Raw genomic sequence first — 19,775 nt, forward strand, 5'->3', positions numbered from 1 at the left:
GCGATGAGCACGGACGGTAACGGGGGCGGCGATGGGCACGGACGGTAACGGGGGCGCGGGGCAGCCCCGGGAGCCGCCGGGCGGGGCCGGGCAGGGCAGGCCCTGACGCTCCGCGTTGCCTTTCAGACTTGATCGAGACGTTCAGGGCGCAGCTGAGGGACGACCCCGATGTCGCCTCGGCCGTGGCCGCCATCCGAGCGCTGCTGGGATTCCTCAAGCAGGACCGAGGTGGGTCCGGGTGCCCCCGGCGGGGCGCGCACCCCGCCCAGCCCCGGCTGTCCCCAGGGCGAGGCCCTGACCACGCGTCTCTGCCTCTGCCCAGGGGAGACCATCCAGGGCCTGCGGAACAGCCTGCGGGACGCCATCGACACCCTGTCGCGGGTGGACTCCTCGGTGGCCGTGTCCTCCGGCGGGGAGCTCTTCCTGCGCTTCATCAGCCTCACCTCGCTGGAGTACTCGGTAAGGGCTGCCCGCTGCGCCCCGCTGCTGCTGCTGCGGGAGCCTGCGGCCGCTCAGCGCGCATCCCGCTCTTTGCCAGGACTACTCCAAGTGCAAAGAAATCATGATCGAGCGCGGCGAGATCTTCCTGACCAAAGTCTCTCTGTCGAGGAATAAAATCGCCAAGCTGTGTCACCCTTTCATCAGAGACGGTGCTGTGAGTATGGCGGGGCAGGGTCACTGCTGTTCGGTTTTGCTGTTGCCGGCAGGAGGGGAGAGGAGTCTGATGGGGCTTCTGCACAACACAGTTCTGCACAGAGCCATGACAAAAGTCAAAGTTTCCCGAGGCTCAGCAAATGTAATGTGAGATTTTTTTTTGTCCTGGCAGCGAATACTGACACACGCCTACTCCAGGGTGGTCCTCAGGGTGCTGGAAGCAGCTGTGGAGTCCAAGAAGCGATTCAGTGTTTATGTTACTGAATCACAGCCAGATGAAGCAGGGCGAGTATTCATTAATTTGGGGGTTATCTTGGTTAACAGGGTAAGTTACAGCTACCATCCAACTTGTCCTGCCCTAAGAAAAGCTGCTAGGCTTGGTCAGAGCATTTTAAACAGCAAGTGTCACTCATATCACATTATTCTGGACAAGTGAAAAAAAATCTAAAAAATACTGGTAATTAACTTTCCATACTCAATATCCTAATTAGTGTTATCTAGGTTTTCTTCAGAGGTTCACAAACCCTTGGTCAATGCCAGGCAACCTACTTTTCCACTGGGAGATGGGAGGCAACTGCTTTATAACTGTCTCTTTAAGAAGTAGGCTAAAATAATCAGTATTATGCTAATCATAGCAAAGTAAAATATACAGCTAACAATGTCATTTAAAGATGCTAAATAAATCCTTCAGAGCAAATATTGTTGTGTAAATGAAGGAGTTAACCCTGCATGCTGGGTAGTACATGTCACTAACAACATGTAACAATTCCTATTTCTATACAATAACTCATTTTCTCTTCTACCAGCAGGGGAATGGGGGCAGTCACAGGCTTCAGACTTTCAGACAATATTTTCCTATTATTGTCTTTAAAAAAAAGTAATTGTTAAGGCCCAAATGTTTTCTTTAATAGGCAAAAAATGGCAAAAGCTCTGAGGAAGCTGAACATTCCCGTGACTGTGATTCTGGATGCTGCAGTTGGGTGAGCCTGATCATAAATTTTGATATTTTCCATCGCAATTTCATTTTGACAGTAAGACAAAATAAACTTAGATGTAAGCAGCTTGTTCAAACCCCAGAGAATATTACTTAGTTTGTCAAAGTCATCCAACAGGCCAAACGAGTTACAGCTTTAGGTGCACAATTAGAATGTGTCAGCTACAACACTAGCATTTGATTTTGCATGTTGGAATGAAAGAAAGAACGAGACCTAAGAACTTGTACAGATCTGTAAAAAGGAACTGAGGTGCTAAACAAAGAAGCCACTTTTTTTCCTAATTTGCATAAGTGTTATCATTTTGTGGTTTCTTAAGGTGTTTGCTAAATTAGCACTGCCCAATATATGAGAAAAGAAACAGCTACAATAAATCTGAACATTCCTAGTTAGAGTACAGCTTCTTCCAGCTTTTATACAGTAACATAACTGCCAGGGTCAGTTATGGCTGGGGAAGAAAAGGCTACTTAATATTCCTACAGGGAAGCAGATGAAATCTCACTGCAAGGATGTGTAGCAGCATGTGGACTTACACGAGGTAGATGGAACTAGTGCAGAAAATGGAAAGATTGTTTGAATTACTCATTTCTGTTCTGTTCAGCAAGCAATTTGTCCTATTACCCAGTAATGCTTGGATTTTTTTCTCCCCTTTTAACAGGTACATTATGGAGAAAGTGGACCTGGTGTTAGTTGGTGCTGAAGGTGTAGTTGAAAGTGGAGGCATTATCAACAAGGTAATTGTGAGTTTCTTACATCATTCTGTACACTCTGGACTTTTAAAGTGTGGTTTCTCTGAAGCATTTAAAGCTTTTTGACAAGTCTCTTCCATTTGGATTTTATCCAGGAAATGTCTGTTAATTGTTGGAAGCTGGAAAATATTTTCAGGCAAGCTCTGAGTCTGCAATGTTGTTTTCCATCTGTCTCCACAGATTGGCACCAATCAAATTGCTGTGTGTGCCAAAGCCCAGAATAAGCCATTTTACGTGGTAGCAGAAAGTTTCAAGTTTGTCAGACTCTTCCCTCTCAATCAGCAGGACGTCCCTGACAGGTTTAAGGTGAGAGAAACTCAACTTTCATCTTACCCAGCTAAGGTGCACACTGGTGTGTCTGTGAAAAATTGTCTTCTAAGCATCTCTGATTACATGGATCTCTCTGCCATGGTATATTTTGGGACTGCTCCATGGTAGAGGCACCAAACAGCCACAATTTGTCCTGATACTGGTACTCTGTTCCTAAAGCAGTTCCTTTAGGGCACAAGAGCAGCTGAGGGTCAGAGAGTTAAACCAACACACTCCAGAACTATAATTTGTACTTTTTACACAAGATAAAAGAGCTGAGACCAAGGTGGCACCAGGGTGTGCACTTGACTTCCTTGACATCTGCTTGAGGCTGTAGCACTGCTCTTGCCCAAAAGAGGATTTCACTTGCAGTTGTGCAGTAACTGATGGTCTCTGTTTCCTTCCAGTACAAAGCAGACACTCTGAAAACAGGTCAGAACCTAACAGAGGAGCACCCCTGGATTGACTACACCTCCCCATCACTGATCACTCTGCTGTTCACAGACCTCGGTGTGCTGACTCCTTCAGCTGTCAGTGATGAACTCATCAAACTCTACCTGTAACTCAGAGACTCCTGCACAGGATGTGTCATCTTCAGTGACTGCCAGGGTTCTAAGAACTTGGAGGATGATACGTGAGCATGGCAAGGAAATGCCATTAGAAGGATTAACATAATTATGGACCACTGCTGAAAAAATTCCCAAAGTTATTACAGCTCCTAAAGGCCACAACTAAATTATTTTAAAGAGGGATGGAATATTTTGATACTGTAAAATAAAATCCCTTATGGTGTATCCAGACTCACTCTGAGGTGTTCTGTTACTGATCTGTGGTAGGTACTTGAAAAAAACAAAATTAAAACATGCACAAGGCTGCTGATGGAAACCTGCAGCTCCTGCAACACCAGAATGGTGCTTTTACCTTTGTTCTCAACAACTGCAGGCTCTGTCTTTAGGGATGCCAGGTCTCTCTGTGAAGCAGTTAGATCAGCTTTGTTCTCTTTTTATAGACGTATTTTGTTCTCTATTTTTTCTAGAAATCCAGTTTTATTGAAATAAGCAGTGTTTTAATGTAAAAATGTGGTTAGAGTAATTGTCAGTCTTCAGACTCTATGTCCTCAACAGTTTCTGCTTTGAGCCTATGGTTGCCTGTTAGTTTCTTCTCAAACTCTTCTTCACTAATTTTTCCCTTTTTTAATCTTTTCAAGAGTCTTGTGTCATTCAGCAACTCTTCCATATCCTCATCTTCAATATCAGAGCCCTGTTGGAAGTTGAAAACAACAAATTAAACACAACACCAAAAGGTTTTCATTGCACACAGTTGAACACAAGAGAAGATTACAAGTCAAGAGTTTGCCAGAAGTATCCAAGCAGGAAATAATATTCAGTTCCTACCCAGGAAACTGTAACTCTCAGCTACACTTGCTGAAAATTGACAAAAGCACTTCTGCACCTCTGAGAAATAAATCTACTACTGACCAGCATCAATGCTGACAAGTTGTTTTAGTGTTTGGCTTTAAAAACCTCTAGCAATAACTTCAGTTTAAGGGAATGGACACAGTTACCTCTTCACGCTTCCTTTTAGCTGTTACTTTCTTTTTCTTCTCCCTCTTGGCTTTCTGCTTTGACCATGCTTTGTTCTTTACAAATTTCTTTTTCCCTTGGTTTTCCTCTCTTTCTTTTCTTTGTTCTTCTAATTTCTTTTGTCTCTGCTTTTCTCTGTTTTTATCCTTAAATGAAATGGAGTCTGTATTGACAGTGACTGGAGTAAAGTCTGGAAAACTTTTTCCTCTTAGTTCAGGCATCTTTGGCATTTTTAACAATGCAAAACCTCTGGCAAGACTGGCAAAATCCAGATCTGTTGAAATAAAGATTATCAAGTCAGTTTCATGCTGGATAGAAAGTTAATTTACTGAGAATAGAAAAAAAAAAAAAAAGTCAACATTATTTTAATGTATTGTTTGCACTCTATACCTTAATACTGGCAACGATACTAAGTCACTTTACCCAACTTTTATCAGTGTGGTCAAGCTCCATATTTAAATGTTTTCTCTTGAAACAAGATGCTTGAAAAAAAATAGGAGTTTTATCAAAATCTGATGGTGCAGGAAGTGAATGTGAGATCAAAAATCTGAAGCTGAAGCTTGTGGATAACACCACTATGCTTTTGTTGTCTGAGAAATACAGTGAGAGGCACCAGCCCTGCTGGGAATTACCTTTGATCCTGAAGATCAGATTACATTCGTGTTTGGCATAAGCCTGGACGTAAGACACAAAGGCTTTCATCCCTTTCTCAAACACTGCCCTGTCAGCCAGGGCCATGGACTTCAGCTTGGGAAGAAGATCCAGCACATCTGTCTGCGGTTTCATTTCCTGCATGGGACACTGGGAACCAGAAAATAAACAAAACCAAAGGAAAAGTTCAACCAAATTATATGGAATGCACTGTGAAACCTCAAACTCACCCTTCTTGCCCAGTTAATCCTCAGCCAGCTTTGAGCCCCTCTCCCTTTGGGCACTCCAACACACGAGCTGACCATCAGCCCCACGCAGCAGCTGCTGGCCCAGCAGAGTTCTCCCACTGCAGCTCCACAGAGGCAACATCTTCATCTCCTGCTTTACCAAGCTCTGGTCCCATTAGGAGGTCTCCAGAGAATTCACACAATGAATCCCACACAGGCAGGAGCAGGCATGGGGGATTGTAGGAGTTGTAAGTAAAGAGCAGAGAGGCTGCAGGGTGAGCTGCTGGTGCAGGGCTGGGGCAGGACCATAAGCCAGCACTGCCCTCCTGCAAATGCTCAATTTACACCCCTAGGAACAAAAGGCCTTTCCTTACTCATTGCATGTTCCTCTTAGAAACCCAGTGGGTAACACTGGAGCAGTCATGTTCCAGCTGCATTTGGTGATTAATAAGCAGCTCTTGTCCTTTAATTCTGCACCTCTGCTAAAACATTACCCATGTGTATGACCCCACATCCTACAAATTCTGATTTCAAAGCTCCTATCAGTAAGTCTGTGCCCTTGCTCTCTCCTGCTTTGGGGTAGAATAAAAGCCTACTCACCTTTTGGTTGATTGAGAGGAAATTAATGTAGGATTCTTCCATGGGAAGCAAAAACACCAGGGCACTGCCCACGTTGCCAATCCGTGCTGTGCGACCACAGCGATGCACGAAGGCACTGAAACAGCCCAGAGAGAGCTCAGCTGGGTTTGGAAGCACTGGGCAGAAAAAGGGCAAATCTTGTGGGATGGAAAACACTAAACTAAACCAACAGGAGTTAGCAAAGTGTAACACAAGAGATGTGTGGCAATCCCACCCAATTGTTAGGCTAAAGCAAGGGGTTCCTGCTTTGGGAGTGAAGTTCAAGCAAGTTGTAGGAAGAATTATGACAGCAAAAGTTAAAATCCATGGAAAGGCTCCTTTCCTGTGAGTTTTCAATGTACCATCCCTCAGTCCCTGCTCTCACCTCTGTTCTCCTTCATACCAGTGTCACCTCTCACTCTGATATTCTCACACAAAGCCTTACCCCAGAGCCACCTCTGCACAGAGATGTGACAGTCACCCCCTGACTGACACCCACACACCACAAAGTCATTGCCATTCACAGCAGTGACAACAAAACCTGCACTGTTTCAGCCTCCCTTGCTCCTGCATTATTTTGTGTGCTCTCTCAGATTAACCTCCAGGAAGTGATTAGATGTGTTTTATGCAGTTTTTTGTTCCTAACTGAGACCCGAACAGCACAGAAAGAAACGACCACAGAGAAAGAAAAACACCTCAGGTTCTGAAGTTGTACCTGGCACTGCTGGGTGGGTCGTACTGCAACACCCAGTGCACTTCTGGAATGTCAATGCCACGGGCCATCACATCTGTGCACACCAAAATGCCCCTAGGAAGAAGAAAAAGTGTATTTTCATTAACCTGTCATTTGAGAAGAGCCAGCCTCCTCACAGCTGTGTGCTCTGCACCTTCCCTGGAGAGTGAGGAACAAAACATTTTAAAACATTTGGGGTTTTTTAAGAGATAAAATACACGGTAATTGCAGCTTTCACCAACTAAAATTCTACATAACATCATGAAAATTATTGTGATTTATATTGCATTTCTAAGACAAATAAATTCCCCATTAAAAATTCAAATTTTAAACCAGCACTGCATCCACCACAGCTGAATGTACTATAAAAAATATTTTTAAATAAAAGACTTAAGACTTGAGTGACAATTTAAGCAAAACTGCCATGCTGTTCTTTTCAACAGCTCTTCTTACAATCTGCTGGTAATTATTTTTCTCATAACATAAAAAGGTAAAACTCAGGTCCCATGCAATAACAAAAATGACAGTTGATGAGGCAAGAGTTTCTTAACAGCATCCTGCAAAGCTGCCAAGGAACATTTCCCTGAGGGCAGGTTACAGCACTGTGTTGCCATGTTTTTGTTCCTGCACTAATAAAATAATACTCTGAGTTTCCACTCTGGTTGCTAATCAGGAAAAGCTTCTTTTTGCTACCAGTTTGTTTAAAATCAGGGCTAATGTGTGACTGTAGCAAGTGACAGTGCAGTGTGCTCAGCTCCTGTGCTGCCAAATGGATTATCTACAGTAGGGTGCAGATGCTCCAGTCCCATTTTCCCTTTGTTTGGGGTCATACTTTGTGATATTATCAATATCACAATTTCTGATATCATCAATACACTCAGAAGCAGCCTGGAGCACCCTTCACCTGAGCCATCCTTCCACACCAAGCAGCAGAAGAACAGTCAGACACAACCAGCTCCCCCTCACTGTTTTGCCCTCTGGCTGCTCCAGCCCTTCCCACGTTCCTACCCCGGGAGCTTCCGAAACTCTGTGAAAATCTTGTTTCGCTTGTGCTTCATTTTCCCGTGGATGCTCATTATTTTCACCTGCTTAATTAAGCATTCCAGAGCCTTCCCATAGTATTCCACACAGGCACACGTGCTGTTGTGATAAAGACAGGCATAAAGCAAAAGGTTATGCTGCATTTTTAATCAGGTTTAGACAGTCAAGCTAGAGTTTCCCAAGCTCTTTCAAAAATATACACTATTTTTATTTAAAACATGCACATAATTTTTATAATTAACATATAATCATCTATAATGTCTTACTTTAACAATGCATAAAATTTATATTTTCCTTAATAACACAATCCTGACATGAAGCAATGATTAATGTCTTTTTAGGCACCATATTCTAAAAACAGCTCTCAAAATTAATCCCTTTGAAAATAGTTGTGTCCTTTGCAAGAAAGGGCAGAGTTCTGGAATTTGGGTAATGAAACATCAAACTGTTCTCACAATGAAACACAAACAGAATTACCTGAAAAAGACCAGATGCTTTTCCTGCTTGTGCTGCCGAAGAAAATGCACCAGCTGGTTAAATTTCTCATCTGCCTTGCAGATCTACAAAATGCAAAAGAAAAACATAAGAAAACGGACTTTGGCTCTCCTGTTAACGTGAATCCTAACTATCCAAGACTTAAAATCTTATGGATAGGACCAGGAAGAAAGGAGAGGGGACAGGGAGCTCAGCCAGAGCCCAGGCTCACACCATGTAGTAGTTCTCCAGGCGTGTCGGGGTTTTCTGGGTGTTGCTGGCTGCCACTCCCTTCTCCTTGACCGAGATGCGCACGGGGTTCCGCAGCCCTGCCCTCACCAGGTTCTCCACCTCCTGGGTCTGGGTGGCTGAGAACAGACCCGTCCTCCTCTGCTTGGGCAAAAAGTCCAGAATGGCATTCAAGCTGCAGGGAAGCACATGGAAAATGTAACTGTCCCAAGGCTTCCCTCAGGAAGAGCTTTAATCACTCCAGAAATATCCAAGCAGGAAATAATATTCAATTCCTACCCAGGCAACTGTAGCTCTCAGCTACACTGACTGAAAATTGACAAAAGCACCCTCAGGCCATAATTCTGCACCTCTGAGAAATAAAAATCCTACTACTGACCAGCATCAGTGCTGGAAAGGAGTTTACAAGCAAAATAGGCTTTGTTATCACATGTCAAACTGCTACTGAAATAACTACCTTAACTCTGAGAGAAAGAGAGATAAGCTATTACCCCTCTTTCTCCCAGAAAAATACAGAAAAGAGAGATCAAAGCTTATTGGTTAAAGTGTTTTAAGCCATTCTGGAGTGTGAATAATGATATTTATTAATAGAGATATGCTAACATACATCTCAACAAAGGAAATTCCATATTCATTGAAGCTCTATATTTCCTGATTCTCCTCCCACATAGCAACTGCTTTGTGTAGTTACAGAGCAAAGATGAAAGAACAAATTCAGAAATTTCAAAAAAAAACCAGAACAAATGAACTTTGGAGGCCACTGCAGGCCACGCTCATTCACATCAACTCATTTAAAACTGCAGAAGAACCACCAGAATTCATTATTTCAATACCTGGCTTCAAAGCCCATATCCAGGAGTCTGTCTGCTTCATCCAACACCAGCACATCCAGAGCCTTGACACAGCTGGCAAGGTCCAGCCCATCTGCTTTCCTCCTGAACAGATCCTCCAGGCGGCCCGGGGTGGCCACGATGATGTTGCCACTGTTGGTCACACACAGCAATTCCCTCACTACAGGGGGAGGAATCTGGGAGAACTCCTGGTGTTGTTAGCACAGCACAGCCCTGCCCTGCATTCTTCAGTCAAACGATTTCATCTTGTCACTTTTAACTGCAGCCACATTTCAGGTATCACGGCATGGGGGGAAATGCCCCAGTGAAAGCACATCCCCTGTGGCAATAAAGTTCTCAAAATTCTAAATATAAACAGCAGGTATGGACAGCAGCTGTCAGCTGCAGGAATGTTTGGGACCTCCATGCAAAAGCCAGTGGCAAATAGGATTCCTTCAAAACTCCAGCATCAGCACCAAACAATTCCAGGAAATTAATGAGCAGGGAGAAGTGAAATATCCACTGAAGGCACTTTTCAGCTCTGTTCTTCACCCAAACAGCAGAAAAATGGTGCTGATGTCACATAAGAGCTGCACCTCGCTCCAGGAACAGACCCCACAATTTCCCAGCTCACCCCAAAAGATTCTGGCAGCACCATCCCAGCAGGATCACAGCTCTGGGCTGAAAACCCTGACAAGGAGAAACCACAGCTCTGAGAACTGACAAACAACTCACCCATGCTCCTTGAACTTCTCAACATCTTCCATGGGGTTCCTCCCACCAATCAAAAGAATCTGACTAAAACAGTAAAACAGAAAGATTTGGGTCATCTGGAAGTTTTGCTGGTTCACCAGAGACAGAAGGAACTGTGGTCATGGGAATGCTGAAGTTCACCCACCTGAACATGGGGAAGTGTTTTGTGAAATGTGACAGCACCTCATCAATCTGAATGGCCAGCTCCCTGGTCGGTGTGATAATTATAGCTCCAACCTGAAAAACAGGAATTTGTGGGGAGGAAAAAAAGAAACATTTGGGCAGAATCCTCCCTTTCAAGCTGAATTAACATGAGCCATGATTTTGAGCCTTGTTTCAGACAAAACATTTCCCCATAAATACAATAAAGTATAAAAAACATCCATATTTTGGGACATTTTTCTAACATCTCAGAACCCTGTTCTGTTCATGCCAGAGAAGAAGCTGTACCTAAGTGCAGTGGGAGCACCCCAATTCTGTTTCCAGGTTTTAAACAGTTTATTGTTGCTGAGCACACAGTCACTCTGTGTTGGTAATATTCCTTATGGATATTTTCTTGAAGTTCTCAAATCTTACTGGCACATCATAAAAAGGAACTCAGTACTGAATATTTTAACCTCACCTGCATTTTCTTTAATTTTTCTTCCCGTCTGAGAAGAATTTCCAGTATGGGAATCACAAACGCCAAGGTTTTCCCACTGCCTGTGACCTGTGAGAGTGGAAAGAGCGTCAGGCCTCCCTCAGCTCCAGAGACAAGGCCGGAAAACAACGAGCTGCACGAAGGAAAAGCACTCACCGCTTCTGCAGCCACGTCTTTGTTACTCATGAACAGCGGGATGGTCGCAGACTGCAAAAAGAGAAGCACCACATGAACAGGCGGAGGTAAATCTCACAGAGGTGAAACTCCTCCGACACATCAGAGCTCGCTGTGAACACCACCCACGCAGAGCCGGTGGGAAAGTCACGGCTGCGGCTTCTCGCTGCTACAGGACCCGGTGACTGCTGCGACCGGGCCGGCCCCGGCGCTCCTCACACCGCCCGCGCCCTCCTTCCTCAGCCCGGCCTCCCCTTCCCCGGGCGTGCCGCGGGTCCCTGCACCTGCACCGGGGTCATCTGGTGGAAGCGGAGCTCCCGCAGCGCCCGCAGCACGCCCGGGCTCAGCGGCACCGGCAGCGAGCTCCAGCCGCCCTCAGTCACCGCCTCCATCTTGGCGCGCCGGTGTCACCGCCCCGCCGCTCCCCCGCCCCGCGGCCGCCGCGGCGGCGCCCGGCGGAAACACACACCGCGGCACCTCGCGTTCCGCTGCACAGCAGTTCCGCCGCCGGGCTTCGGCTCCGCGGCGAAAAACAAAATTCGGATTTAACAAAAAATTCCCATTTTTATGGCGAGCTGCCTATCGCAGCGAGTACTTCTGCGGGTCTTACAGCAGCGCTGTGCCAGCCCATTACCCCAAAACTAAGATGTAGGTTCAGAGTTACCTGATATTAATTCTACCTGCCCCCAGAGCTGGATGGACTCCGGATAAATTCTCAATATTCTAAGGAAGCAGGGAATCACAGAATCGTTAGGATGGAGAAAACTCTGGAGTCATGCAGCAGGTGACACAGGAACACACCCAGGTGGGTTTGGAATGTCTGCACACAGGGAGAATCCACAGCCTCCCTGGGCAGCTCCAGGGCTCACATCACATTGATATGGAACTTCTTGTAGTTTAATTTATGGCCACTATTAAACAAATAATTTATAAAAATCCCTTTGTGTTAATCTGTACTTCCTTAAGGTATCAAAGAAAAAACCACAAAGCCATTTTTTATTTTTTTTAAAGAATTTGTTTATTTATCGAACCTGGGTCATATTTAGATTCACGAGCAATTTTTAAATGTACATCTTAGAATTCAATTTTCAGTGTTTTACACAAAAATATTGGCACACAACAGTTGCAATAAGGTGTAACAGCCACCTCTCTGAAGAACTGCTGCAAGTGTTTGCCCGAGGTTGAAAAAACTTTACCTGGAACATGAAAACCTGTAACAAATTTTAAATTAATTGTACAAAACTGTTGTGTGTTACTTGTAGAGGCTCCCCCCTGGAAAAGACCCCACCCCGCCCCCAAAAATGATTACAACTAATATACATCAGTCACAACATAATCCTGGCTCAGCACCCACATCAGACGCTTCTTAAATTTTTAAACCAATCATCAGGTAACTGAGGAAAGTAACTTTATACAAAAACAAATCTACATGTGCCTGAAGAAAGAAAACACACCAGTATTTAGCATTATGCTAATTCTGATCAGATCATGGCAGAGTTTGCCACTGCACTTAAATACAAGGGCTGCATAGCGTGGATTGAACCCCCAGGATCCAGAACCCTTTGGCCTCAGGAATCCAGATTTCCTGAACTCTTCTGCCCTGGGCACTGGGCAAACAGTCTGAGCTTTGGACCTGCAAAAGCCAAAGGGTTCACGAGTGTTTGCCAAGACACTGCACACAATTGGCTTCCAAATAAAACCTCTGAGAGACTGAAAACCGTGTAAGGAACATTTGGTGATGAGCAGAGAGGAGAAGGAAAAAAAAAAAAAAAAAAAAAGGCATTTTCCTATCAACTATTTAATTAAAAAGAACTTTGGGAAGAAGTTGGTATCATTAAGACAGTTGCTGATGACTATCTTTTGAATAGCAACTAGGTATGAATTTTAACCTTTTCCTTGGCAGTTTCTGTGAGTGGAGAAGGGATGATTTCAGTTTTGTAACACCTACTGCAGGGTTAGGGGTGTGAGGATGCAAACAGTCACGTTAGGGCCTTGTACCGTTTCCCTGGACAGAACTGCAAGTGCTTCTGGAAACAGGGAAAAGAGTTAGAAAAGACAGAACAGCTTGTTGCTAGAGTGAGTTACAGAGTTTGCAGCTTGCCTGGACCTTGCTTAGCACACAGACTGGGCAGATCTCAGTGGAACAAAATGATGCCAATAAAGTGACAAGATTTCAGCACAGCTTTTGCTACAGAAGATATATAAAAACAATTTTTTTTTCTTAACTAGGAAGGAACATAAGCAAAGAAGTTTTACAGTTCAGTAAAGAGGGTTCAGAAACTAAATGACTTTTTTTTTTTTCTTTTTTGTAACCAGGATGTTTGGTAGAGAGTGAACTGAAATCTGAGACCACAGAAGGATCTTACACCACCCTTCGAACTTCAAAAAACCTCTTCAGGTAGTAGATTTGTCCCAGTGTCATGGCAACTAGTACAAGGGCTTCAAAGAATGACCAAAGAACCACTCTGCTGTTTGTGTTGTCATTAACTGTAGGGGAAAAAAAAAGAAAAATAAAAAAGTAGTAAGCAACAAAGCATTTAAACTGAAAACATCCTGCCATGAATCTGCTTTTAAACCCACTTTGGACACACACTGCAGCTGTTTTCTCTGTTCTGCCCACACTTCTGGCCCCTGAGCTGCCAAACAAAGCCTCCTGCTTCTTCAGAGTCAAGCAGGGAGCTTCTGATCTCTGAAGGTTCTAAACATTCAGATTTTTCTTAATGCAGACCATAGTAACAAATGTCACAAAACTGGAGATATTCACAGCTTCAAATAATTGAGGAGACAGAGCTTTTATATAATGTTGTGTTTTCACATCAAAAATACTTGCCCTTGATTCTCACTCATGAAAGTAACAGTACTTCTGCTCTATTTCAACAAAACATTTTTAAAAGAGACTTTGGCTCAATTACTAAACCACATCCACTTCAAGGGTGAAGTAACAGTTCAACCAAAGTCTGGGAACCAAATCATGGAATGGTTTGGGTTGGAAGGGACCTTAAAACTCATCCATTCTCACCCCCCACCATGGGCAGGGACACCTTCCTTGGGCACCCCCAGCTCCTGTGGGCACGCTGTGCCAGGGCTGCACACACCCCCAGGGAGGAATTTTCCCTTTCAGTTTAAAACCATCCCATGGTTTACCCTCTCCTTGTACAAGGATTAAACAATACCATCACTGGTATCTCCATGAATACACCATTCAAACAACTGCAGAATTAAAACTGCTTAAGCAGAATTTACATCACTTCAGCAAATGTTACTTCGCACAACAACGAGGGGAAGCCAACTGAAAGATGACTTCAAGCAACACCCACATCCTTTATGTCAGGCCCTGCAGGATTTAAATTATTATTTTTGAAGTCACTTGGAAAAGCCCTGCTGGAGTGCTGTTGAAATGCCCATTCACAGGGTGCTGCAGAGGGGGAGGACTGGCTGGGGCAGGCACGTACTTGCTCGGTGTATTCTTTCGCGGACCTCCATGTACTCCTGCTCGTGCTTCACAGCTGTCATGGCCACTGCTAACTCGTTAATCATCTCTTCTAGCTTGTTCTGGTGAGCTGCAGGATAATTTCAGAAGCATCAGAAAGTCTGTTAGTGACTGCAGAAAGCCATTTCAACGAATTTATGAGACCATGGGCAGGGACACCTTCCTTGGGCACCCCCAGCTCCTGTGGGCACGCTGTGCCAGGGCTGCACACACCCCCAGGGAGGAATTTTCCCCAGTTTCTGATCTAAACCTCCTCCCTTTCAGTTTAAAACCATCCCATGGTTTACCCTCTCCTTGTACAAGGATTAAACAATACCATCACTGGTATCTCCATGAATACACCATTCAAACAACTGCAGAATTAAAACTGCTTAAGCAGAATTTACATCACTTCAGCAAATGTTACTTCGCACAACAACGAGGGGAAGCCAACTGAAAGATGACTTCAAGCAACACCCACATCCTTTATGTCAGGCCCTGCAGGATTTAAATTATTATTTTTGAAGTCACTTGGAAAAGCCCTGCTGGAGTGCTGTTGAAATGCCCATTCACAGGGTGCTGCAGAGGGGGAGGACTGGCTGGGGCAGGCACGTACTTGCTCGGTGTATTCTTTCGCGGACCTCCATGTACTCCTGCTCGTGCTTCACAGCTGTCATGGCCACTGCTAACTCGTTAATCATCTCTTCTAGCTTGTTCTGGTGAGCTGCAGGATAATTTCAGAAGCATCAGAAAGTCTGTTAGTGACTGCAGAAAGCCATTTCAACGAATTTATGAGCAGTTAAAGGTAATTTCCTGCTGCAGAAGGTCTGACAGTACAGCTGGACACTTCCTACCCTTAGAGCCAAGTGCAGTTTCTTTAGCACCTTCCCTAACGTGTCTCTGTGGTGTTTAACAAGTGGGAAAACATTTCTCCACATCCAAATAGGAGACACAATTTAGACTCAGCACAGAGCCCACGTTTCCAGACTTTTCCAGGAGAACAGAATGGAAGAATGCACGAGATCAATACCACACACTAATATCTATTTTGCCAATATCATCCAATATATTCCAAGCAAATTATCTTAACATGACAGCTTTTCCTAGTTGTTAAGCTTGCAAAAATAGAACAACTGAGAATTTAGCTCAAGATCATGATGCTGGCAAATCATGAGATCACTTTCTGAAGCAAAAAAATCACATCCTGTGATCTTCAAGCTCAGCTGAAACCCAGAACTCGGGGGGCACAGTGCCCAGGGGGGCTGGCACAGCCTTCTCTTGTGGTGTTGTGAAAGCAGGAGAGAGTTAAATACCAAACCAGTAGCACAAAACCAGCCTGAGACAGTTCAGCAAATGGAAGGCTCAGAGATGTAAGATTTAGTGGTTTGACTGTCAATCACAGGATCTTTTTAATACATCCACGCTCAAAGAACTGTCCATCACAAATTTATACATTAGGCAAGCCATTTGCAAAGTTTTCTAGCATCAGGTTGAGGTATCATTCCACAGACATGCCCTGGGCAATCAGCTCTCTTTAGAAGTCACAAAACCCAACATATTTTCCTTTCAAGGGACATTGACTTAGAAGCTACCTTACTACAGTTTTATTTGCAAATTAAGTGTTTCAGATCACAGTCTGAAAACAGAGCTATTCAAAACACACATCTTGTGGGGAACAGTCAAAAGAGAGGACCAGAGAATAACACTCATACAAGTTACAATTAAAATCTAAATAGTTGTGCACACCACACACACTTTCCTAATACCTCAAATCCCTTATTTTCATGGCCAACTGGTCACTGCAGTAAGTGCAGTTTATCAGTAACAGAAGAAACTACAGCTGCAGGACAGTCTAAAAACACTCTAAAAATTCACTTCAGAAAATTGTCTTATTGCATTAATACTCTTTACAACAAATATTTGCAGACTCAATAAAAGATTTAAGTGAGTCTTTTAAAAAAATCAAGTTTGGAAGGTGCTGTTTTTAAGTGACATCAAGCACTCAATGCCCAAGTTATTTACTTGCTAAAATAGAAAACAAGAATTTGTTGCCCTTTCTAGCTACAGTCACTGATTTCTAAATAAACTTTGTAACTTGCTATGCAATACATTAATTTATTTTTTTTTACAGCAAATGACAAGTTTGAGTTTTTCCCCTGACACATCAGTAATCATTCATAACCTACGAGCAGCTTATTGCTTCCAAAAGCTTTTGATTACTCAACATCCCCTTTAGCAACAGAAGGCAAACACTGCCAAAAACATCCAGCATTCTTGGGTGTTCAAAGTTTTAGCTCAGTTTCACCTAAACTGATTAAATCTTCTGATTAAATGTTCTGTCAGCCATGAATAACCACCTGAAGACAAACTGCCATGGCCAGTGCAAGGACCTGATCCCAAGAGCTGCTCAGGGTATAAACCTGCCACTGGGAGCTTGCAGGTGCTCAGCATTGCTCAGAATCAGACCTTTTGGGTAGTTTATTAAAAAAAGACATTCTCATGCTCCAAACCAAGGTTACAGAGAAAAAGCCAAGTTAGCTGTTAGTGAATGAACATGTGCCAGAGACAAGATGCTAAGGAGCTTTCAAAAAGCAGTCCACATACCATCCCAGGTATCTCCACCACCTAGAGGAAAGTGTGAGAGATGAACACAGGTACAGGACAAAAGGCTGCAGATAAAACAGTCATTTACACAGCTATGGGAGAAGTTTCATATTAGCACATTTATCAACTAAGGCTCCACACTGCTGAGCCTGCTAGGAATCAGAGGATGGCACTGATGAAGGGCTAAAGGATGGAAGCATTAGTGTCTGCAGGTGGCCGAGGGATTCTCTGCTGATTTTGCCTCAAACTGTGTAACCAGGTCTGAAAACATCCACTTTAGCTGTGCAGGACAACAGCTAATTCCACCTGGAGGAACGGGAATCCCGAGAGCCCTACTCAAGTTCCCAAATCATGCAAGGAGGGGAAAGCTCCCGAGCCGGAGCCGCGTTCCTCCCAGGACTCTTCCTCACCTTCTGTCTCCATGTCCTGCCCCTTGGGAGCTTCCCCGATATCGATAGTGAACATCACAATCTTGGGAGTCATGGTGGACATCCTGTTGCTAAAGCAGAACTTGTAGGTTCCATCCATGTGGGCAGCAAAGGTGTATTTTCCACTGGACTCTCGGTCGCCTTTATAAATCCCTTTATTATCGGGGCCCGTAATCTGCGTGGGGAAAACGGAGGGTCACGCTTTGGATTCCAAACCCAGAGGTTCCAAAAGCACCATCACAGCCCTGCCAGCCAGCCACTCGCAGGCACCAACACCATCTGCCATCTGGCTGCTTTGGCACGCTGCAATCTTTCCCTCCCACAGCTCCCCGCACAGAAATCTCTTTTGTAAAACCCCACAAACTTCTTGGTAAAGAAAATCAAGGAAAAGCTTCTCTCCCTGGCCTCCTGTGGTCGAGATAAGCAGTCAAGAACAAGCAAAGCACAAAGCCCGGCTGTTTGGCAAATTAACAACTGCAGGGGAAACCTTATCTCTGATGTCTGGAGGAAAACAAAAAGGAAAAAAAGCCAGTCTCCAATCGACTTCAGCCACACAGTCGGGCACTGCTGCAGTCACCATTTCAAAGGGACTGAACACCTGAGCTCTGAGCTCTCACTGCCATCCTGAATTCCCATCCCACCAGGCCACACTGTCCTGAGCTTCCACCAGGAACACGTGAAGGGCACCTCAGAGCTGCCGGCCCCTGTCCTGGGTCAGCCTCGTGTCATTTTGAACGGCTACGGGACTCTCAGCAACAACTCCCGCCTCTGTGACATCCCGAACAAAAACCTCTCAGCTCTTCAACGCCATGGAAGCAATTCCTGCTCAGCATCTCCTGATCTCATTCCTCCTCGAAGATCAGCGTTGGCTCAAAACTTCCCCGACGCCAACCCCTCCGGGTCCCGGGGGAAGCACGCCGCTCCTCAAGGGGCAGCCCCCGGTTCCAGGGAGCAGCCCCGGCCGCTCCTCCCGCCACACAATTCCCGGTGCCGCGGCTGCACCGAGCGCGGTGAGGACGGAAATCCCATGGGAAGCGGGGACAGCCCGAGCGCAGCGGAGCCGGCGGTGACACCGCACAGGCACCGGGGCCCGCCCGGGGCCGCCCACGCCGCGCCCCGAGCCCCCGGGGCCGCCCCAGGCCCCGCTCGGACCCTCTGACCCCGCTGCCGCCGCTCGCCCCGAGGGGCCCCGCACACAGCGCGGCCGCAGCGCGCGGGCCCGGCCCCGGGACCGCCCCGCTCCCCAAGGTCGGCCCACCCCGCCGCCGCCGCCGCCGCCGCACCTCCACGTCGATGTCCAGGAAGCCGCCCTCGGCCACCTCGAAGATGAGCCCCATCTTGGTGCCGGACGGCACGCGCTCCAGGAAGCACTCCTCGGCGTGCGCGTCGATGCTGACGAAGTAGGCGGCGGCCGGGGCCGCCAGCGCGGCCACCAGCGCCAGCACCGCCCGCACCGGCGACATGGCGGAGCGACCGGCGGCGGCACCGAGCGGCGCTTCCGGCCCGCGCCGCGCCCCTTCCGGCGCACGGGGCCGCCGCTCATTGGCTGCCGCCGCCCCGCTGCCACGTACCGGCTGCGCTACGGCGGCCGCCGGGAGACAAAGGGCGACGGGACCGCCAAAGCGCTGAGGCAGCGCCCGCGCGGCGCGGGAGGCGGGACCCACGCGAGGGAGCAGCCAATGAAAGGAGAGAAAAGGCGGGGCGATGGCGATGAGAGCCAATCAGAGCGAGGAGCGGGAATGAGGGGGCGTTTCCCAGCAACGGGGCGGGGCTAGCGCGGGGGGCGGGAAACGGGGGGTGAGGGGATGGGGGGGGGGGCGGCTCCTGAGGGACCCCGGCGGCTCCTGAGGGAAGGAGGGCAGGCGGGAGCGAGGCAAGGCGGCTGTCACAGCGACCGAGGCTGCTGCTAAAATTGGGAAATCAGAAGTTGCTGCAGCCAGGGAGATGTCTGGGGAGTAGCCAAGGCTTAAGGCGTTAATAGGGAAGCCCGGCTTGTGGGCTATTCACGCTTAAGGAAACACAGTCATGGCACGTCCAGTTTCTGCTTCACCCGAGAGTAACTGTTTAAAAACGCATTCCTTGCATGACCATGCTTAAGCGCTAATTTCCAATTAAACCTCCCAGAAAGAAGAACTTCATGCTTGAGCTCAAGGCAGCCTGTTTCGTGACTGTTTTAACGATGTGGGGAACAGACAAAGACTAACACAGCCTGGGTTTCCAGTGAAATATTTATGCGTTGCTTTCGCCCATAAGCGCCGCTTGTTGCACCTCGGTGACACTCAGACGCGTTTATCTGCACAAATGCCAGATTTACCTCAATCCATTCTGCTCTCCTGCGCCAGGCAGAGCTGCTGTGGGCAAGTGAGGATGTGAAAAACGCCAATCACTCGTTTTGTCCATTCAAACACAGGATTCTCTCTGGTCACTGTCAACTTCTCTTAATCCTCACGCCATCTTCCTGTCTGAGCGAGGTGGGAAGAAGTTAGTTTTCTGCTGATAAGGGAGCAATAAATTCCCTTTCTCTGGTAGATTTAGGTGTCCTGTGGCGTCCATCTGGTGCAAGTCCTTTCTTAACCAAATATCTTACATAGCATAGT

General features: G+C 46.2%; 3 protein-coding genes across 4 annotated transcripts; 1 reads left to right on the plus strand and 2 right to left on the minus strand.

The window, feature by feature from the left end:
• On the plus strand, positions 1-3,504 carry EIF2B1 (eukaryotic translation initiation factor 2B subunit alpha). 2 transcript variants are annotated; one of them, XM_041410246.1, is made up of 9 exons: positions 1-44; positions 127-228; positions 323-459; positions 539-655; positions 827-939; positions 1,566-1,634; positions 2,305-2,380; positions 2,576-2,701; positions 3,112-3,504. In XM_041410246.1, exons 1-9 carry the CDS (start codon positions 32-34, stop codon positions 3,265-3,267), a joined length of 909 nt encoding a protein of 302 aa, XP_041266180.1. In that variant the 5' UTR covers positions 1-31; the 3' UTR covers positions 3,268-3,504. The 2 variants fall into 2 exon arrangements, with proteins under 2 accessions (XP_041266180.1, XP_041266181.1); XM_041410247.1 differs by having other exon boundaries at positions 4-16.
• Positions 3,505-3,730: 226 nt separating this feature from the next.
• DDX55 (DEAD-box helicase 55) lies at positions 3,731-11,078 on the minus strand. Its single transcript, XM_041410241.1, has 14 exons — positions 10,962-11,078; positions 10,660-10,710; positions 10,486-10,572; positions 10,009-10,100; positions 9,846-9,908; positions 9,114-9,263; positions 8,266-8,455; positions 8,035-8,117; positions 7,525-7,656; positions 6,499-6,591; positions 5,766-5,880; positions 4,920-5,088; positions 4,269-4,561; positions 3,731-3,964 (listed from the first exon to the last, which is right to left on the minus strand). The coding sequence occupies exons 1-14, from the start codon at positions 11,067-11,069 to the stop codon at positions 3,800-3,802; spliced, it is 1,791 nt and encodes a 596-aa protein (XP_041266175.1). The 5' UTR covers positions 11,070-11,078; the 3' UTR covers positions 3,731-3,799.
• A 591-nt stretch (positions 11,079-11,669) lies between these two features.
• On the minus strand, positions 11,670-18,721 carry TMED2 (transmembrane p24 trafficking protein 2). Its single transcript, XM_041410237.1, is given in 6 exon segments — positions 11,670-13,164; positions 14,763-14,870; positions 16,751-16,771; positions 17,161-17,353; positions 18,462-18,650; positions 18,653-18,721. Coding segments are annotated over 6 exon segments (705 nt in total). The 3' UTR covers positions 11,670-13,039.
• Positions 18,722-19,775: the final 1,054 nt, after the last annotated feature.

This window comes from Onychostruthus taczanowskii, unplaced genomic scaffold (genome assembly GCF_017590055.1).
Source record: "Onychostruthus taczanowskii isolate IOZ18803 unplaced genomic scaffold, ASM1759005v1 scaffold32, whole genome shotgun sequence".
Classification (NCBI taxonomy): domain Eukaryota; kingdom Metazoa; phylum Chordata; class Aves; order Passeriformes; family Passeridae; genus Onychostruthus; species Onychostruthus taczanowskii.

Coding starts and splice junctions, on each gene's coding strand:
- EIF2B1 (XM_041410246.1), top strand. Junction 460..538: donor TCACCTCGCTGGAGTACTCG/GTAAGGGCTGCC, acceptor GCTCTTTGCCAG/GACTACTCCAAGTGCAAAGA. Junction 1,635..2,304: donor ATTCTGGATGCTGCAGTTGG/GTGAGCCTGATC, acceptor CCCTTTTAACAG/GTACATTATGGAGAAAGTGG.
- DDX55 (XM_041410241.1), bottom strand. CDS start 11,069: ATGGAGGCGGTGACTGAGGGCGGCTGGAGCTCGCTGCCGGTGCCGCTG. Junction 6,592..7,524: donor GAGTTTCGGAAGCTCCCGGG/GTAGGAACGTGG, acceptor TCTTCTTCCTAG/GGGCATTTTGGTGTGCACAG. Junction 4,562..4,919: donor TCTGATCTTCAGGATCAAAG/GTAATTCCCAGC, acceptor TTATTTCAACAG/ATCTGGATTTTGCCAGTCTT.